This window comes from Xyrauchen texanus, chromosome 30 (assembly GCF_025860055.1).
Source record: "Xyrauchen texanus isolate HMW12.3.18 chromosome 30, RBS_HiC_50CHRs, whole genome shotgun sequence".
In the NCBI taxonomy this organism is placed as follows: Eukaryota; Metazoa; Chordata; class Actinopteri; order Cypriniformes; family Catostomidae; genus Xyrauchen; species Xyrauchen texanus.
This window is the reverse complement of record NC_068305.1, coordinates 30,268,408-30,291,019: the sequence shown is the minus strand read 5'-3', so window position 1 is coordinate 30,291,019 and position 22,612 is coordinate 30,268,408. Positions and strand designations below refer to the sequence as shown.

Genomic DNA, 22,612 nt, shown 5'->3' with positions numbered 1-22,612 from the left:
GATTTTTAGAATGTCTCATCTCTGTTGGTCCATACAATGCAAGTGAATAATGACCAGACCATTGAAGCCCCAAATATCACATAAAGGCAGTATAAAAGTAATCCATAAGACTTCAGTGTTTAAATCCATATCTTCAGTAGCATTATGATAGTGTGGATGAGAAATAGGACAATATTTAAGTCTTTAAGTCCTTTTTTTTTATTTATTTTTTTACTATAAATCTCCACTTTTACTTCCACTTTCAGAATGTCAAGATAAAGAAAGTAAAAGTTAAGATTTACTTAAATAAATAATTGTAATTAGTTCGGGCCACCATTCACTTGCATTGTAAGGACCTACAGAGCTGAGATTTCTTCTAAAAATATTTGTTTGCGTTCTGCAGAAGAAACAATGTCACACATCTGGGATGGAATGAGGGTGAGTAAATGATAAGATCATTTAAATTTTTTAGGTGAACTATCCCTTTAACTGAAAAGGTTTAAATTGTTATTCTGTTTACATTACCAGTGTTATGTAACTGATTTTTTCAACTGTACAACATTGAAGTTTTTTTTAATTATCATTATTTGATTTTATTAAAGATAACTCTATTCGTTGATGGAATTTTATGAAATTGAAATGCATAAATCTTTCAAATAATGTTTGAGTGTATGAAATAAATGTTTTGGATTATTTGTTGGCATTTTTATGCAACGTTCTTTAAATAATTAACTCTTTTAAATTGTAGTTGTTGTAAATGTGTGCTTGTGTGCAGTAATTGCAATCTGTATCATGGCTTGCTATGACTGTATACTGCCACTAGATGTCTCTATCAGCGCACTGGTGATATTAGCTGTTTGGGCACAACAGAACAAACAATATTGTTGATTCAATAACATGCTCACTCTTGTTTATAGTAATATAATAAAGTGTTCGCACGTTAAAACATGTGCTAAATAATTTTTGATAATAACATCATTTATAACACAATAAAACAATAATACTGTATAAATTATATGCAAATACTTTGATAAAGGATTAATTTGAGATAAAAACAATGCGAGAAGAAAAATATATAATTTGCATACTTGCATATCCTGCTGTGTGCTGCTTTTTCCATATGTCAGTTCTTCTCTTAAGGTCTAAAAAATACAGGGAGAAAATTGTTCAGCCCACTGCTTGAAAAGTCTAGCCGTGTCACACAATCTGAAAACTAATATAAACCTGCATATTTGTTCTATTAATTTGTGTGTTAGTTTACTAAACTGTGTTTGGCTAAATTTGACTGTTTGTTTGTGTATATAGTGTTTAACAGGCACATCTACACAGATGGCTGTAACTGAATTTCATATATCTCAGTTTGCATATCTATATAAGTTAAGGTTACATAAATCTAACTGTTGTATATGCGTTGTGTATGTGATTAATTACAACACTGTAAATATACTAATCTGGGGAAAACAATGATTCACTCTGCATGTGCCATGGTGGCATTGACCTATTTACAATGGTGCATATGTGTGTGTGTGTGTGTGTTTATAAATACAGTCAGATATCTGAACCCATTTTATCTTTGGATGTTGAATAAAGGCCAAAGGCCAAAGTGACCTAGTTAGCTGCTGGCCTTTGGCCAAACAGCCTGAGTTACAGTAGAGCCAGATCTCATCTGCACCTATAACACAGTCCTGGATACTCCTCATTTTGATCTTCACCAGGTCATAAATCAGAGGCATTGATTTAGTGAGAGTCATGAGGGCAAGGTCCCCACCAACATGTGAGGGCCATTAAACAGACATCACCAATAGTTTTGAATGTTTATAAAATAAAAGCATGGCATCATGAATGTTACAACCAAACTCTTAATTAATTATTTTTTTCAACAAAGTCTATGATTTACACTTTATGATCTAAGAAAGTACCTATATTTCAGATTGCCCTAACAACCCTAAATCTGAATGATTAGTACAATGATCAATCTAAATGATTGATCAACTACGTCAGGGCCGTAACATCACAGATATAGAAAGTGACATGTCTCCCCCAATATTCAGATTGGTGCTTGATAAACAGGTTGTTTTAAATGGCAAATTCTTAAACTTGTACATTTGGTCCTCTCCAATTCTCAACATTTAATTAAATCCTTGATCTAGGTCATAAATAATGTGCCAATTAATGGCTGGCACTATTACTTCTGAACAAACATTATCATATCTATTCTTAGTACAATATATCAAATGCATGTTTATGTATGTGAGTTCTAGTTTGTGTGCTGTATGACATAAAAGCACATTGGTTTGACACATAAGGCTGCTGCAGGGGGGACATAGATATAGGTAGGTTACAAATTGTACAGATGTATGTGCTGTGGTGTATTGTAGGTATTGTAGTATACAGTGGCAGCTGAGAGTCTTGTATAGCTACCTGCTTTTCTTTCTGTTGGAGGGAAAAGTTCAGGCTCTGCACTTGTTCTTCCAGCTGAGTTACTTTTGCATTAAGGACGTCCCTATCTGCACTTAAACCAGCTGCCTCTTGCTCTCTTCTGCATAGGTGTTCATTCAGTTCTTCTATCAGCCTGGTAGAAAGAATGAGAGAGGGAAGGGGATTATAGATTATTATGGTCAACATAACTCAGAAACCTTGCTCAAATATTATCATGCTGTAATTAGATATGTGAATGCCTTTCTGTATTAACTGCTTACCTATCTTTCTTAGCCAGAACTTCTTGCTGTGCCTTGGCGGACAAGCTCTCATCTCCGTCCTGCATCTCCATCATCCTCTCTAGAGCCAAACAGCGCTGGGATTCTGAGTCAGCCAGGGAAGCCATTTTTTCTGCTTCACTCCTTGCCAGCTCAGCCTCCTGAGTAATATAATGTATTAAATAAACCTTTGTTATAGTATATAAAAAAAAAATCACAATATAAGATCTTAAATTTACATTTATGCATTTAGCAGACACTTTTATCCAAAGTGATTTACATTGCATACAAGATAAGTGTTTTTTTTTATGTTTTATCAGTTTATGTGTTCACTGGGTATCAAACCCATTACATTGGTGTTGCTAGTGTCATGCTCTACCAGTTGAGCTACAGGAACAATTCTCATTCCCATTTGAATGAATAAAATGATGAATCAGGAATCAATAGCAGCAAAAAAATATATGTCAGGGGAAAAACTTATTTTCAATGTAGTCAATTTATAAAGTGCAACAATCTGGTTCTGGAAGTAAAAATCCCATTCATTTTCTCTAAAGGCAAATAGATTTTTAACAATAAATTATAAATCTTGGCCTTGAGGCTGACCTATAGTTCCGAGGGTGTTAACCTATGGTTCATGCTTCCATAGGCGGAAATCGCGGGGGGGTCGGGGGTGTCAGGACCCCCCCTATCTGAGGGTTGTCCCCCCCTAAAATATCATTAAAATATGTGTATTGTAAATAATATAATGATATATTCTTAAAATAATTGTTTAAGAAATAAAAGAATAGAAATGCAACAACAAAAAACCCCTTCAAAAATTGCTCTTGAGAATTGTTATGTTTATTGTCCCCCCCCCCAATATTTTGATGAAATTTTCGCCCCTGCATGCTTCTGTTTATGAATACAGTCTGTGATATTTAAACTTCCTTGTTTAATAGTGCAATTTCTGGTGACGCACTACAGTTGTTACGATCCCGTGTTGTCCGCCCCGTGTTTTCTGTTTCACTCATCACTATTCACATTCCATGTCACGTTTTCCTTGTTATCCTCCCTGTGTTTCACTAGTCTATTGTCTTAAACTACAATTCCCAGCTTCCCTCACTGCCTGCACTCAACATTGTTCTCACCTGTGTCTCGTTTAGTCATTATTGTGTTTGTGTACTTAAGCCCGTGTGTTTGTTGAGTCTCTGTTGATCGTTGTTTGCTCATGTTGAATTTTGACGTGTCATGTTCTTTGCCGAGGTACCCTGTTATTGCTGTCTTCTACTTTACCCTTCGTGGATGTTTTACCCAACCTGTGTTCTCCTGTGTGTCGTTTTGTATTTGAGTTAGTTTTCCCATCATGGGCTTTTCCTTTGTTCCTGTGTTTTGTATAATTACTATTTGTTTGTTAAATAAACCGCGTTTGGATCCGCACCCCCCCCGTCTGCCTTCTCCTGCTTCCCACACACGCATAACAACTGTACCCATGATCCAGCAGAGAATGATCTACCAATCAGAGAATCGTGGCCAACAATGTGTGGCAAATGAGCTCAGCAGCAACCGCACACTTTCATGGGCAGAATGATGTCATAAACCCTATGCTCTCAAATGACTTAATGTATATATTTATACATATCTGAATATTTTATCTTAACACTTTAAGTCAATAGTTTTATATTTCTCTGTCACATTATTCATTTGATTATATAATTTGCAATGCATTATGGGATTGTAGTTAATTTCCTCATGAAAGACGCTAAGAATGTAGTCTTGCACATTTGTCTTTTTGTCTGATCTTTTTGTGTGATTTACCTCATAGCTGATTGTTTGGTTCATGGCTTAGAACTTTTTTGTGAAGTATTTTATGAAATCCATATGGAAAAATTAATGGAAAAAAATACTTCCAGAACCAGGATGGCTTTAAAAGTGGACGGGAACTGTTGCACTCCATTTTAGAAACATAGAGTGCACCTCCTGCAAAAGCTGGATCTTTGTCTCCAGGATCTCTTGCATGTGTTTGGCCTTCTGCTGTCTTTCCTCAGATTGATGCTGCACCTCCACATCATTCTGATTGGTCAGACTCTCTGATGTGCTTCTGTGAAGGGACAGATTAAACACAAAATAGGTTTAGTGAACAATTCAGAAAGAACAAACCTTCCATGTGCTTCCCTGTTACCTTGTACCTGATGTTTTTAAGCTCTCTAGGTACGTGGCTTGGTCTGAATTCTTCCTCGGATATGCACAGAGGGTAAAACAATAAATAATAGATACCTGCAGACCTTTGAAATACACAAAACCTCTATAGGTTTTCACAAGCATATAATTCACTTTCATTGATTCAATACTTAAATAATAAGAAGCTGAAAAGGAATTAATGGAAAGGAGGACCGGCGAGAACTAAATAATATTTAAATATAAAACTGAAACAAAAAGACAAACACACAGGTGTCGGACAGCTGTCCCTAAATCTCTCTCTCTGTCCCACTGCAGTCTCCATTCGGCCTTTATCACTCTCTGAGGCTTGATTAGCCTGATTAGGGTCCGGGTGCGTAGCATCATGACCCGGCCCCGCCCTTCGCCCTGTCACATTCCTCCCTCATTCTCTCAGGCCAGGGAGCGCCCGGCATGACGTACACCCCCCCCCCCTTTCCCTGGGGAGGGGCATGCCGGCAGGTCATCCCCATCTACCAGGATGAGGGAGGGGACAAGGGGAGGGAAACCAAAAAAAAATTGGCACCTATACCCTGTAACGGCGATGGTGCAAATTAACAAAACATTTTAAAAAAGAGAGGGAAAGGCCAACACGGAGCGGCAGTGGGAGAGAGAGACAGAGAAAAAAAACACACTTCTCGCCGGTTCTCCAATACACCGTAGCTTGGTCCTCGGCCACTCCTCCACCCTCTAATGGATGACAGCCGTGCCTCCACGGACCGATCGGAAGGCAGACCTCCGGCCTGTGGGGGACGGAACGCCCCGCCATGTTTTTGGTGGACGGTAGGGGTCTCCCCCGCCCCTGGCAGCAGTAACCGCTCCAGGCGGTTGATTGGGAGCCCCTCCTCCCCTCGCGGTCGGCAGCCGTTCCTCCACTTCCAGGTGGCCGGGCTCCTCCGTCCTCCGGCAGATGGCCACGGCTGGATCCATGGTCATCCACTCTACTACGTGCATCCCTCCTCCTTCCCGGATTTCGGCACCAGTGTAAAGGAATTAATGGAAAGGAGGAGGCGAGAACCAGCTTGACAATATAAATAATATTTTTATATAAAACTGAAACAAAAAGACAAACAAACAAAGGTGTCAGACAGCTGTCCGTAAATCTCTCTCTCTGTCCCACTGCAGTCTCCAGTCGGTCTTTATCCATCTCTTAGGCTTGATTATCCTGATTAGGGGCCGGGTGTGTAGCATCACAACCCGGCCCCGCACTCCACCCTGTCACAGAAGCTCTCGAGAGGAAGAAAAAATAATGTTTTTGGGTAGATATTACCAAGCAGAACAACCTTAGTTGACTAATATTTATTAGTATATTGTGGAGCGGAGGGGGGCGGGGCCGGTCGGAATATCGCGCGCCCGGTCCCCAATCAGCCTGATGAGGCGCGCGAGGGATAAAGGCGGCCGGTGACGATGGTTCGAGAGAGAGAGAATTACGGACATGTCCGTCATGTGTGTTTGTTTATGTGTTTTTGAGTTTAAGTTTCTCATTAAAATATAATTTATGTTGACAAGCCGGTTCTCGCCTCCTCCTTGCCCATCCTTCAACTGTGTTACATATATTTTAGGGGGAAAATCAAATGAGAAATTACTGCTATACTGCTTGATTTATTTAATGTGTTGTTCCTGAGTATATTCATACTTTGTACTCTGTAAATAGAGCTTATTTCATTTTTCAATTTCCAGAGGAGCTATCATGTATTAAAGCAAAAGATCTATGCTCTCCTACATTATTATATGTGTTTCATAGTTCTTTGTGTGTGCGAAGGGTGTTGCTCTGAAGCTTTAAGTATTCTTGAGTGTCTGTGAAAGCCTTGCACTCAACGAAATGCTGTAGAACTGAAGAGTGGCCCTCCTGAGGGCCTCCTAAAGGCTTCTCCAGACCCTATGCTCCATTGCCACGGAGCTGTTTTTAAAAGTGACGATTGCTGTGGCTCTGACCTTGCTGTAAGTGTTTGATCCAGAGCAAATAGCACCTCTGGGTTTTGGACTGTACCTTGCCAGGACATCCAAGAACTATCGTCCCTGTTAGTGTTAGTAATCACAGCCCACAGATGTAATTTAGATCAATAGGTGATATCATTGAATTCTGTTCAGTTTTAGTCTCTAGAGAATTATTTCTGAGGCTTATAGGAAAGCAGAGAAGAGAAATTGTGAGGGGAATTTTGCTTGGCTGCTAAGATTCAGTCGATCAGCAGACACATCATCAGAGCTTTGTGATGGAAATGACACATAGCAACCAGGGCTTTAACAGACTAATGATGTCACCTGAATAATAGCATAAGCAAAGGGAGTCTCATTTATAGGTGATCCATTTCTAATCCAAGTCCAATGAATCCTACTGTAAATTTAAACACATTCCTGACACACTTGCACCCAACTGGAAAAGAAAAGGCAAAACTTCAGTCATCAAGCAAGGAACTCAACCCTATAGTAGAATGGGACATTGAATGTGTAGAGATAATAAAAATGTCTGGTGTTTTATAGCCAGATGTACTATATAGACAGTTGTGTGTGCAACTAATTATGTACACTCCCTCGTTTAGCGGAAAAAAAAAATGGTGCACATTTCAAAGTGCATCATAGCAACCTCACCAGCTGCCCAATGATCTGGTCTTTGGCATTTGACAGGTCATATAGATTATTGTGACATGCCTGTTGCCTATCGGAAGCAGTTATGCAGATAGTAGAAGGCATTGGGCCAGCATTCTGAGTGTCTGAGTGGTGAACAAGAGCAAGTATCACTAGACTGAAAAGGAGATTTGGCTCCACAGTCTGTGCTCTATATCCCATCAGGACATAACGACTAAATATTATTATTGTATGTTCTGTTCTTATAGCTACATAGTTGAACAACTCTTATTGCAACAGACATGAAGAATGTGTCAACAGTAAAGAGTAGACATAATATAGTTTCTAAAGATGGAATAGATTAGTGGTGCTTGATACTTACAGGGCCTTGTCAAGCTGCTCCTGTTTTTCCTGGAGTTCCTGTTTCAAACTCTCCACTTCAACTTTCAGCTCAATGTTCTAAAAAACAGTTGTGTAAATGTCATTAAATCACATTTTACTGTTTTCTTCAGTCAAAACTGACACAATATTGCAAGATATGGAGAATAAATATGTTTTGGTGTTCTTTTGCATACTATTGTTTGAAGGTTTCTTTAAACACCTGGTGGAAAATGTGATTTTTAAAATGCATGAAGAGTTGGGAGAAACAAATGTCCTCTCAAGGATAGTAAAACCTGAAATTACCTACATGAGGAAAACAGCTTAATAAAAATCCTTAATAATGTCTTATCATGCTAAAAAGACCAGCTTAGCCTGCATGCAATTCAATGCTGGTCTGCTTGGTTAGTGCTGGTTTGGTGCTGGTGAAGCTGTTTGACCAGTATGGATTTTGAGTCATGAGTCTTTCTGATAATGCTGATTAAGCTAGTTTAGAGTTTTTCTTAATATATTTTATCCATTTCTCCAAACTATAGTCAAGGCTCTCAAAACAATTCACACAGCCAACATGTGAAGACTCTTAATTTTGCAGAACATTTCAATTTCACTGCATAATGAAGCGCTGTCTTCTTTTATGATAATGCATTTATTAAAAAGAAATACTTACATCAAAAACTAAATATCTCCTCTGTTAAATTCAAAACATACTCAGCTATACACAACTATATTACTGAAATAAGATAAAGTACCCATAATAAATACATTTTCCGTGTTTTTCTTCTTCTTCTTTTCTCCCCAAAATGGAATGCCCAATTCCCAAACCGTAGTGGCTCAGTGACTCGCCTCAATCTGGGTGGCGGAGGACGAATCTCAGTTGCCTCCGCGACTGAGACCGCCAATCCATGCATCTTATCATGTGGCTTGTTGAGTGCGTTAAAGTGGAGATGTAGCGCACGTAGAGGCCCACACTATTCTCCACCGTATCCAAACAACTCACCACACGCCCCACCGAGTGTGAGGAACACATTATAGCGATCACGATGAGGTTGACCCATGTGACTATACCCTCACTAGCAACCAGGCCAATTTGGTTGCTTAGGAGACCTGGCTGGAGTCACTCAGCACACCCTGGATTTGAACTCATGACTTCAGGGGTGGTAGTTAGCATCTTTACTCGCTGAGCTACCCAGGCCCCTTCCATGGTTTTTTCTAAATGTACATATTCATCAAGCCTCTCTTCTGAAGCTATGTTTCCAAGGAAAGCCTCTTCACTTGGAGAAGAAATCTCCAAGCGGATTCAGAAAAGAAGCATATTGAAGAAAAAACTCTATCACAACTTATCAAATCACCCCTGAAAGAGATGAGAAAACCTTCCCCTTTCCTCATCACATCTTCCTCCTATTTCCTCTTACTCTACCCACTCTACATCTTCTCAGTCTACACCTCTTCTTCATCTTGTTCTTCCAATTCTCCATCTTCTTCCTCATTGTTTGTTTGTTCTGGGTTTTCACATTTGAACCCTTTTAAAGATTGCAAATTCATGATAGTTTTGTGATACATTTTTCTAAAGTTTTTTGCTGTTTGCATTACTAACACATCAGATATCTGACAAACCTGACATGTGCATTTGAGAAAATGGTTTTACTGTAATTCAGTCACCTGAACTTCCATCAGCAAGTACTTCAATCATAATAACCTTTTTAGGCACTTCATCATACGTTCCTGCTACCAGTAGTTTGGCTCCAACATTACATTACTCAGATGTACTCTCTTTGTTATGAACACAATTCACCAACAATTAATATGCTAATAAAAAAAAATGTTAAAGGAATGTTTTAAATATTTTATTGATCTTCTTTGCTGAGTCTGCGCAGTCCAGCGTGAGCTCTTTGCACTCATGAGAGTGAGAAAACCCTAAAATAGAACTGCAGACATGACCACCTGCCTTTTCACTCTCCATGCTGTCTCTCTGATATGTATTCAAACCAGCTACTCTTGCACTGGGCCAGATAATTTTTAAAAACATTCAACATCAGAGACTTGGTGTAACTGTAAATTGTGTATGTATTTAAAATTATATTACACACACACATCCCTTTATAACCATAAGAGAAGTTTGCAAGAGTAAAATTGTGGGCTCAGGAACAGCTCTCATGTATCAGTCCCTGCGTATCTGGGTCAGTGGGACTAATATTTGTTTTATCCTTGCAGGTAAATTGAGAAGGTCAGACAGAAATATCCTTTTCTTGGCACTAACACCGTTTTCTGTCTCTTTGGGCTTTGGGCGCACGCACACACACACACACACACACTTCAGCTGTGAGTATTATTATTACTAATACAGTTAAGCTAAGCTATTGTAAATTCAAGATGCATGTCCATCCATAATCAAAATGATTTTTCATAATACTTTTTCTGCAGAATATGTCGCACCGTAAAATAACACTTATGAAGCATTAATAAACCACAACTATGCTCTTTAGGGATAATGGGCCTTCACACTGTATATGAACTGAACTGTTTGCATAGAAAAAATGACACTACATGTTTAAAGCAATAGCTTACCCAAAAATGAAAATTCTCTCATCATTTACATGGCATCCCAGATGTGGTTAAATCCATATCTTCTGAAGCAATATAATAGGTGTGGGTGAAAAACAGATATTATTCTTTTTCATTACAAATCTTCACTTTCGCATTCTTCTACTTTGTTTTTGGTGATTCACATTCTTCGTGCATATCACCACCTACTGAGCAGGGAGGAGAATTTATAGGAAAAAAAGGACTTAAATATTGATCTGTTTCTCAACCACACCTATCATGTCACATCTGAAGACATAGATTAAGCCACTGGAGTCGTATGGATTACTTTTGCTGCCATTATTTCCTTTTTGGAGCTTCAAAGTTCTGGCCACCATTCACTTGGTGATCAGGCAGGCGGTATCGCAGCATCAGGACCCGCACCAGCCGACTACATGACAGCTTCTTCCCCCAAGCAATCAGACTTTTGAACACTTGATCTATTAGGATCAATAATTAGCACTGCACTTTATTAATCTATAATCTCACACTGGACTGTCAAATATATTCTCCCCAATTCAACTACTGTATATATATTTTATATACCCTCACCCATATTTTTTTATTTGTATTGTATGTGTATTCTATAGTGTGTGTATGGTTTACTGTACATTGTATATTGTGTTGTGTAAGTATGTGTACATTTGTTATGTAAATTGTGTTGTGGAAATATGTTGTTTATTGTAAATGGTACTGCTATGTTATTCGGAACTGCACATTCTAGACTTTCACCTACTGTTGCACTTGTGTACACAGTAGTGTGACAATAAAGTGATTTGATTTGATTTGACTTGTATTGTATGGGCCTAAAGAGCTGAGATATTCTTCTACAAATCTTTGTTTGTGTTCAGCAGAGGTAAGAAAGTCATACACATCTGGGATGGATGTGAGTAAATGATTTGAGAATTAAAATTTGTATGTGAACTTTCACTTTAAATATGGTGATGCATAGTGATTGACTCTCTACTTTTCTTGTGTTCCATATTGGTATAGTACATGGCAGCTGCTAAAGAGTGTCACATTGTCTTCCCCATGGTAACCAGACCCAACCAGAGCCAGCCAGTCAATCACCCATAATCTAGTTTTCCTACTACCAATGGTCAGTTTCAGACAGGTGCAGGAGATCCATATTAATGTTGCTTATTTAAGTAGAGCCTTCGGTACCACATATCCAGGCAGCAGTTGTTCACAATCCAACTCATTTATTATGCTTCTGCTTCTCTATCTATGGGCTATTTTAGGCTCTAACATTTGCCAAGCCAGCAAAACAAATGCTTTTGCATTAGAATATACTTGCGGGAGAGCATATTGTCACTTAAACACACCCTTGAGAAGAATTGTACCAAAACAGAGGAAATTTACAACAACGTAACAGAAATTGATAAAAATGTCTTGCTTCATGTCTGATAAACATATTATGATTATAATATATTACATATTTTTTTCTGGCTAATACTGGTTAAAAATTGGGTTGCTTACTTTTTACCAGGCTTCAATGTTACGTTAACAGCTTTACTCAGTAGCAGATTTACCCATCACCTCTCAAACAACATTACCCCATTGACACTCACCCTGCGGTGGACATCCTCACTGCTGCTGTCCTCAAATTTCTGCTGGAAACGCTCCTCCAGGAAGTAGATGCGAAGCTTGAGGCTGAAGTTTTCTTTCTTCAGGTCATTGAGGTGCTGTGAAATAGTACGGTAGCCGTTAAACATGTCGCTTGCTTCACCTCGGGGGTTCTCAGACCCCTCATTCCTGTGCCATGCTGCTTCCAGTTAATCACACACTCACAACAAATGCAACTTAAAGGTGTCTAAAATAAGCAAACTAAGATTTAGAGGTTTTCTAGCACTAGGACTACAACATCAACATGAATTGAATGAACTGTAAGTGACACAGTGAGGGTCCTCCTCCTAGAGGGGTCTACACCATGCGTTGTGTGGTGAAAGGAGGGGTGTCAGAGTGAATCTTTTTTTTACTTCAGCATACACCAGTAGGATCACAGGCACAAGTAATATGTTAGCTGATATAGATAATGAAATAACAGAGAGAAGGGGGGGCTTACATGCTCAAAATCACAGAATACTCGTCAACAGTAGATGATCCAACTAGATTCAACTGGATCGAAACTGTCCTAAACCTGATGCTCAAGTGTCTCGCAAACCATTTTATTTTTGCTGTATGCTAAAGTGTGCGTGTTTGCTACGTGACTTATAAACACCATCTGTTGAGTTCATGATGTGTGGCTACCTAAAAATGCACAACAAAATGGTCTCAGCAGAGAGAACTCACCTCTGTTCAATTCATTTCAACAATAATTAGATTTTATATGAGTTCTAAACAGACTTTGTTTAGAAAAGAACTTTCACTTTAAAAAGAACTTTCACTTTAAAAATGTTTAACTGCTGCATTAAATGTTTAAGTACAGTCAGAATAGTGCTAAAGTTACAACCTGCAGGAAGTTAATAGCATTTATATCCAAATACTTTGATTGTTAAAATTCTTAAAACTCAAAAAATCAAGTAAAACATTACATAAATTACTATTATAGGTTAAATGGATGGATTTGTTTTTGTTTTTTTACATGGCTCTGCATTATAAATAACAGCTGGTCCATTTTGTGTACTGGTTTTGATGTTTGAGCACATACAACAGTACATCTACTGCTTACAACATTCCACGAGCACATACAACAGTACATCTACTGCTTACAACATTCCACCTCAGTCAATCTAATTAATTCAAGTTTAATTTATGGCATGGTATAACATAAGCCAATTTCAGCTAGCAAAAATATGCTTTGAGATTTGCTTACATGTAAACATGCACACTATGTGTTTATTTGTGATTGTTTAACCATATGAGGGCAGTGTGGCTCTAAACTCTATCTATGTGAAGTGTGTTTTAGTGGAAATCTGAACTGAGCAGGGTTATTTTTGGGATGTATCCTGTACCAGCTGTCACTTTGGAATTCTGGACCGGGATTACTCTCTCATTCTGGTGACAGTCTCCTCCACAACACACATATATCAACAAGACAAACACTTTACATGTGGATCTACCAGTCATATTACCATGATCCCCATGGCCACCACCATTGTGTCCTTGAGCAAGACACTTAACTCCAGGTTGCTCCAGGGATATTGTCCTTGTAACAAGTGCACTGTAAGTCGCTTTGGATAAAAGTGTCTGCCAAATGCATAAATGTAAAATCAGGGTTAGGGAGTAACGGAATATATGTAATGGGATTACGTATTTAAAATAGAAAATATTAGTAACTGTATTTCACTACAGTTACAATTTAAATAATTGGTAATTAGAATACAGTTACATTCAAAAAGTATTTTGATTACTGAAGAGATTACTTTGCATTTTATTGTCATTTGCTTCATTTAATATTTAGTCCTTTCAGATGGAAAACATTTATACATATAAATGATGCGATTCAAAGTGCATTTGAACAGCGTTGAAACAATTTCTTATGATGCGTTTCATTCATACAAGCAAAATTTGGAAGTAAGTTTGGAGCAGAAGAAATAGAATAAAGCTTGTGTAAATTGTCAGTTTTACGCTAAGTTAAAATGCTATTTCTAGCCATTTTACATGCACATGTTACCAGGCACAATCATATTTATTTATCAAGGAAATGAATGTGGGATCATAATTTCTTTTTTTCTAGTAAGACCTTTGATATTAGGGGAAAAATTGTTTTCTTGATAATAATTAAGTTGGCTTGTGAGAGCCAACTTACTGAAATCCTATTTAAACTTATTATTATTATTATTATTAAGTTGGCTTGTGAGAGCCACAATTACTTACTTAAGTACATTACTTAAGTAATGCATTAATTACATTAATTAGTAATTACATTATTTACTTAATTAATCACAATAACTTATTATTCTTCTGAGACTAAAATTACCAAGACTAACTCCTCCTAGAGCTTTTAAGCTACAGGCACCAAACTCGGCACAGACCTTCAGACTAATCCCGAATAGTGTGCTATATCTTTTCTAACTGATCGGACTTACGGTTTTCCTAAAAATGATGATCAAACTCGGAAAAAACTCCCATTGACTTAACATTGCGGAATGTTCAGAAATTCAAATTCCAACTGACATTTTCACACACACAGACAAAAAGGGCCTGTCAGCCCTGCATCTCTCCTCTCTCTCTCCCTCAGAGGATTTCTTTTATCAAGCAGCCAAAAAGTAATGACCTAAAATCTTCCTAGCCACACGCTAAAACATGCTAAAAGCGTGCTAGCATCTATCTGAGGGTCAATATCTATCTACCATCTATCTATCTATCTATCTATCTGAGGGTAAATATCTATCTCTCTCTCTCTATCTATATCTATCTATCTCTCTATATATCTAAGGGTAAATATCTATCTATCTATCTAGCAACTAAGTTAAACTTTTTAAAACTACACTGTAGAACTGGCTCATTAGAGTCATTCATTTGGGAATCAGACTACACTGGTCACACTGTATGTTTCACACTGTAGATTCAAAAGAACTGGCTCATTAGAGTCATTCATTTGGGAATCAGACTACACTGGTCACAATGTATGTTTCACATTGTAGATTCAAAAGAACTGGCTCATTAGAGTCATTAATTTGGGAATCAGACTACACTGGTCACACTGTATGTTTCACACTGTAGATTCAAAAGAACTGGCTCATTAGAGTCATTCATTTGGGAATCAGACTAAACTGGTCACACTGTATGTTTCACACTGTAGATTCAAAAGAACTGGATCATTAGAGTCATTCATTTGGGAATCAGACTACACTGGTCACACTGTATGTTTCACACTGTAGATTCAAAAGAACCGGCTCATTAGAGTCATTAATTTGGGAACACACACAGACAAAAAGGGCCTGTCAGCCCTGCATCTCTCCTCTCTCTCTCCCTCATTGCATAGGGATTTTGTATTGAACATAGCTCTGGATCACAGTGTCATAGAGACAAGGGGCGGGCTCATTTTACTCAGACGACCAATCAGTCTCTCGGGATCATTGTGAAGCTATCAAGCCACGCCCTAGCAACAATTTAAAGCACCTTAGCAACAACTCCCATAGACTTCTAATGAAAGATATCAAAGGGATATCTCCGGATAGAAGTGTCATAGAAACACAAGGGTGGTCTCGTTTGACTCGGGGCAGCAAACAGCCAATCATGAATCACCTCAACACTTCCTAGCCCCTCCCTAGCAACCATTGTCGAGCACCTTAATAACCAAAATCCATAGAGGGATATCTTCCATTCTGAATGCCACAGAGGCATGGGAGTTGGTTTATATCATTCATACTGACAAGCAGCCTTTGGAGTTTCATGATTGGCAGCTGTCAAGCCACTCCCTAGCAACTAAACAGAGTACCCTATCAACCGTTTAGCAATAACTATATCTCTGCACCAGAAAATCAGAGAGACTTCTGGGTTCATTTATTTCAATCAGGATGGCAAGGAGACTTGATAAGTATCACTATGGTAACTGCCTAGCAACCACATGGGGTTACCCTAGCAACCGAGTAACAAATCACATATCTCTGCACCAGAAAATCAGAGAGACTTCTGGGTTGATTTATTTCAATCAGGATGGCAAGGAGACTTGATAAGTATCACTATGGTAACTGCCTAGCAACCACATGGGGTTACCTTAGCAACCGAGTAACAAATCACATATCTCTGCATCAGAAAAGCGTAGAGACTTCCGGATTGACTTATTTCAATCAGGATGGCAAGGAGACTTCATTATTATCACTATGGTAACTGCCTAGCAACCAGATGGGGTTACCCTAGCAACCGAGTAACAAATCACATATCTCTGCACCAGATAATCGTAGAGACTTCTGGGTTGATTTATTTCAATCAGGATGTCAAGGAGACTTGACAAGTATCACTATGGTAACTGCCTAGCAACCACATTGGGTTACCCTAGCAACCGAGTAACAAATCACATATCTCTGGACCAGAAAATCGTAGAGACTTCTGGGTTGGTTTATTTCAATCAGGATGTCAAGAAGACTTGATAAGTATCACTATGGTGACTGCCTAACAACCAGATGGGGTTACCCTAGCAACCGAGTAACAAATCACATATCTCTGCACCAGAAAATCAGAGAGACTTCTGGGTTGATTTATTTCAATCAGGATGGCAAGGAGACTTGATAAGTATCACTATGGTAACTGCCTAGCAACCACATGGGGTTACCTTAGCAACCGAGTAACAAATCACATATCTCTGGACCAGAAAATCGTAGAGACTTCTGGGTTGATTTATTTCAATCAGGATGGCAAGAAGACTTGATAAGTATCACTATGGTAACTGCCTAGCAACCATATGGGGTTACCCTAGCAACCGATTAACAAATCACATATCTCTGCAACAGAACAACATAAAGACTTCTGGCTTTGTTCATGGGACTCAGGGTAGCAAGGATCAATCAATCAATCAATCTATCTATCTGAGGGTCAATATCTATCTATCTATCTATCTATCTATCTATCTATCTATCTGTCTCTCTGTCTGTCTGTTGTCTATCTATCTATCTGAGGGTCAATGTCTATCTATCGATCTATCTATCTATCTGAGGGTAAATATATATCTATCTATCTCTCTATCTATCTGAGTGTCTGTCTATCTATCTATCTATCTAGCAACTAAGTTAAACTTTAAACTACTTTAAACTAATTTAAACTAATTTAAACTATAAACTACTTTAAACTATAAACTAATTTAAACTAATTTAAACTTCAAACTAATTTATACTTCAAACTAATTTAAACTACAAACTAATTTAAACTTCAAACTACTTTAAACTTCAAACTACTTTAAACTTCAAACTACTTTAAACTTCTTCAAACTTTCTGGTCCAAACTTTCACAAGCCAACTTAAAGTTTGTCTCGACGAACTTTTTTTTCTAGTTTTTGTATTGTTTTCCTGTAAAAATATCTAAAATTCCTTAAAAAAAGATACATTTTATTTTTCTTGTTTTAGAAACAACACTGCATAAGATATTTTGGTTTTTCAGAGAATGTATTTTTAACATGTGTATTTTGTCTTACTGAGTTTTTATAGTCAAAACAAGTGAAACAAATCAGTGAAATTCTTCAGTGCTGAAGAAGTAATCCAAAGTATTTAGAATATGATACTGACCTTGAGTAATCTAACGGAATACATTACAAATTACATTTTATGCATGTATTCTGTAACCCTCCCAACCCTGCCTATTACAAAGAAGGAATAAAGACAGATCTAAATGAAGACTAAGCATCGCTGATTTGAGTGCCACTATCTATTCCTGTGATTCACAATTGAACCTTAAAAAAATACTACATTGTGTTTCTGTCTATGTATGACATATTTAGGCAAATAATAGGAATCAGTGAAATAATTGTGTCATCAATCATGGCTGATTTCACTACAAAGGGAAAACTGTATGTGTGCAAAAATAATTGAGAAATAAACCTTATAGTGAATGAATGAACTTCGAAGTGTATAAGTATGTCTAATTCTAAATGAAAATTAAAGGCTTTGACAAAGATAGGACATTTAGTGCAGCGTTTGCTGTGGGTCTGGTGCTGGGTCACAATCCAAAAATGGGTTGCAGGTCTGTACTGATTGGGTTGTAGACATCAGAGAAAAAATAATGCTAAATGCACATAATAAAATGCATATGACCATACACATATGTATGATAGCAAAATAAATAATGCTTATCAACTTTAAAAGGGAGTAGAAAACACTTCCCATATATTTGTTGTTGTTGATGTCAAATTCTGTACATCTAGTCAAACTGTGCCATGTTAATAATTTTAGATGCAGTCAAGTCTACATCTATATTACTGTAATTTGAATACATTTCAATGTTTGGTTTAAGTACATTTTGGTTTACCTCTACCAAAAGGTGCATCGTTCTTGTAATATATGCATAATATAATGTGCTATATTAATTTCATTAGCCCTACCAACACATTTTTACAGCTATAGGTAGTGAAACTTGATTACATAAATGCCATACTTCTGTGAATGTGATTTCCCCAGTGTTTGCTCTCAGTGCCTTATCGCAAGTTGACTGTGCTGCTCTGTCTGTCAGCGAGGAAACCTTGAGTTCTGGAGGTCTGAGGTTTTCCGTTGTGGGAGGAAAATGGGCGTTTTGACAGGCTTGTAAAGAGACACATTGACGTCTGGACACTGTCTTTCTGTCACTGTATGAGGGATACAGTTCTGGCATGAGGAGACCAAAGACATGAATCTTCTGTGTGCCATACTGAGGTACATACACACATTCTCTATTCACCATCAAAGCTGACATGGCTTACTGATAGACCATTTGCTCAGTACTTCTTTGGTACGGAGCAGTTCAAATTGTAGTTCTAAAACCCAGAAGAAAATTTGCATTTTCGATCCACGAGTTCACATTTTGCTCTACAACATAAACATTTTGCTCTAAAACACAATCATATCATACCTCAAATGTGAATTCTGGCTGGATAAGACATTGTATTTATGTTTTGGAAACATACCATGCACCTACATCTCCAAGGTATGCCCACCACTTTGTCGATCTGACCATAATGTTGTTTTACTTCTACCCTCATACAGACAAAAGCTGAAAACCGAAAAAGTACAAATAAGAAACATTCAGGTATGGGATTCTTAATCTATAGAATCATTAAAAGGCTGTTTTGAAGCTACAGATTGGGACATATTCTTTTTGTGGGAATAAACCAGAAGTCACTTAGAATTCATTGCTCTGATCCTTCCAGTTTTGCACACATTTTATGCATGTTTTAATAATACAGACTTAGGACTTAGGTCCACTAGACCCCTCTGAACCCTCTAGCTTTTCCTCACATAAAAGTTCAAGAAGGAACTCTGGCAAATGTTTTGACTCATGTCAAGACCCGCAAGGCACCGGGGCCTGATGGAATACAATTTTGGACTCCCACAGGGCCGATTTATCTCCAGTCCTCTTTTCCATTTAAACCAACAAAATTACCTGCAACAGCAACAATCTGCCACTCATAAAACATGCAAACGATATGACCACTGGTGGGGTGTGTGAAGGATAGACATTGAACAATTATGTTAACTTTTTACACAGCCTGGACTGAGGAAAGCTCCTTGGAGATAAATATCAGCAAAACAAAATAACTGTGCTGTGGTGCTGATAATGGTCACCCACTTTTTAAACCAATCGAGCTTAAGGGAGAGGTTGTTGAGCAGGTGGACCTTGGCACAGAGATCAGTCCCCACCTCACATTTGCCAAGCATGCAGAGACTGTTTTTAAAAAGGCTCAACAATGCCTTCAAATAAAAGGCATTGTTCTTCAAAGGCTGCAGAGTTTTAATATCTGCAAAGACTTTTTAACAGTTGTGTACAAATCACTTGTTGAATCAGTGCTCACCTTCAATATTTCATCCTGGTTTAATTCCCTTTCAGTTTAATGTAAAAACAGGCTTTCAAGGATTACAAATCAGGCAAATAAGATAATAGGCACACAGCAAGCACCTCTTTCAGAATTGTACACACAGGCATAGTGTTGTCACTGTACCAAACTTTCAGTAATTGTTACCGATACCAGTGATATTTTTTAACTGTTCATATTGTACTGTTGCCTTGGTGGTTTTAGTATATGTAAATTATGTATTTTTAATGTAATGTATTGTTTTATTAGTTCAAAGAAAAAGTTCTATCCCTGTGGGATAGACAATACATTTTGTAATTGAACTGAATTGAATTCTTAAACTGTATGATTTTTAAGTTCCTAACAAGAAACTACATTAGGACTAAAACGGATATCAGATTAGTCAAGAACACAAGTTCACATCCTTATGGTAGTTGTAGTCCTCATAAGGCAGCTTCTTGCAACTTAAGTTTTTGAAGAATACACCGGTTTCCAACTAATGTTTGTTGTATGAATGTGTGTAAATTATGTTGTAGAACAAAACATGAAAATCTCCTATTGTTAACCACAGACCTTATTCAACTCATAAATCGAAAACTGCTAATCTAAAAAAAACTTTCAAATTCCATAAGGAACCTAGAGCAGAACATTAGCCTTTTATACAATTACATATGCCTTAAAAACAAATGCAAATCAAAGGATTTGTCAGCCACAATATGCTGCAAGACAAACTGATCCATATGGAGTTTTGGTTAGAAAATAAGAATGGCTTGGAGTCACTTGGAGTAATTAATCATAATATTAACTATATACTTTGTCTTTATACATAATATTAACTAGGCTATGCATAAAGACAAAATAGCAACCAACAGCGATCTCAGCAAGCAGGTCCTACAAGACAGGCATGAAATAGTATGATATATGCCAGGTATCCATTTCAAATCCAAGCTTCATTAATCAAATTCTTCTTGCTATGATTGCAATCTTATCTCAATACACCAGAACAACTAAATAACAAAGCATGGATATTGTAATGAAGCACATCTAGTTACTGAAGCCAGAGCTCGTTCTTGTTTCAGTGCAGGAATGTTTTATAAACAGTTCTGTGGCTCCCTCATTTGCATTTACTGTAGACGGTTTTAATGTTGCTATGGTGCCCTGTATTGGAGGCAGTTGCTTCCTGAGTCACAAATGCTGGTTTTATTTCACTAATCCAACCAGTTTTATGGAATATTGCACTGACGGATTTTAAGGGCTGTAACGTAATGTAATGTAGTGCACTCAATAGAAGAATTTTTAGGTCACAGTTAATGAAACATTCAATGAGAACTCTATTAAGTCTCCTGAGCCATGAAAGATAATCCTCTGAGCAATATCTTTTTCCTCTGGGAAAATATGCTATGATTATATACAAATACACACATAAACATAAAGAGAAAAATAGGACAATAATAGGCATCAATCAGAATCTGCCACCCTTCATGTACTGAAATATTTCATTTATTAGATGATAAATGGGACAGAGGCAAAAGAAAGCACCCCTCGGCCAATATGGTCCTGGAGCTCAGTAGGAATTTTTTTTAGATATGCTGTAAAAACATATTAAACAGCCTGATGTGCTATCAAAAAATCAGAAGGTCGGCAACGTCTCTCATCTGATACAAAATAAATCCAGTACAAATTATTTTAACTACAATTTTACAGTTCAATAAAAATGTCAATTTTATTTGACTATCTGTGTTTATTTAAAATGTCCAATCGTGTAATTATGACTGAAGAGCATGGCTTGTGTGTTTGTGTGAAACTCAGGACCTCAGAGTCTGCACTCTATTTAACACAGACATAAATCAAGCAGAAAATCAACAGTCATGGGCACTGCACACACGGATGGAGACCGTGCACAGCCAAATAACATTGGATTCTATGACTGCCGCTCTGTCGTCTCAAGTAATGGTTGTATTGAGTCACATTACAACAGTTTGTCAGTCTCATGGCCTTTGTTGTCATATGTTTTGTGCCTTACAGAGGGTTTCCTGAAGCTGATCTTGTGGAGGCCTAGATTCATGAGCCAATTCCATGGGACATTATACTTGTGCTGGTTGCCATGGAAACAAAAAAGAGAGGTGGAAATTGAGGAGATCAGGATCCTTCTCTTTTGGGTTAAATTCAAGCCTTTTGTTTTCATGAATATGTAATTGATATCAGTAAAAACAGGATGCTTACACACAAGAGAAAGCTCTAATTGTGTTTGCTGGATAGAAATGTGCAATATGTGTTATAAGGGTTTGGAAAAACAGGGTTTTAAATAAAAGCAGGAAAACAGGGAAAATTGGATTTCCAAATGCACAATTGGGCCCGCCTCTCTGAAATTTGACATTCTACATCAGAGCGTGTTGAAGCAAAAGTTAATATTCTTAAATTTTATGAATGCCTAATTCCCACTATTTGGTAAGTCCTCGTGGTGGCGCAGTTACTCAACTCAGTGTGGGTGGTGGAGGACAAGTCTCAGTTGCCTCAACTTTAGAGACAGTCAATCCAAGCATCTTATCACGTGGCTCGCTCTACATGACACCGCGGAGACTCACAGCATGTGGAGGCTCATACTATTTTCCGTGATCTACGCACAAATTACCACGTTCCCCATTGATAGCGAGAACCCTAATTCATGACCACGAGGAGGTTCCCCCATGTAACTGTACCCTCCCTAGCAACCGGGCCAATTTGGATGCTTAGGAAACCTGGCTGGAGTCACTCAGCACGCCCTGTAGTCGAATTCGTGACTCCAGGGGTGGTAGTCAGT

General features: G+C 37.9%; 1 protein-coding gene across 1 annotated transcript in view; it reads right to left on the bottom strand.

The window, feature by feature from the left end:
* The window catches only part of pde4dip (phosphodiesterase 4D interacting protein), a 93,258-nt gene that overhangs the window by 40,509 nt on the left and 30,137 nt on the right, over nucleotides 1-22,612 (bottom strand). Inside the window, 6 exon segments of the mRNA XM_052098309.1 lie at nucleotides 1,068-1,121; nucleotides 2,401-2,551; nucleotides 2,679-2,836; nucleotides 4,629-4,752; nucleotides 7,816-7,892; nucleotides 11,963-12,076. Coding sequence (XP_051954269.1) covers nucleotides 1,068-1,121; nucleotides 2,401-2,551; nucleotides 2,679-2,836; nucleotides 4,629-4,752; nucleotides 7,816-7,892; nucleotides 11,963-12,076 — 678 coding nt within the window.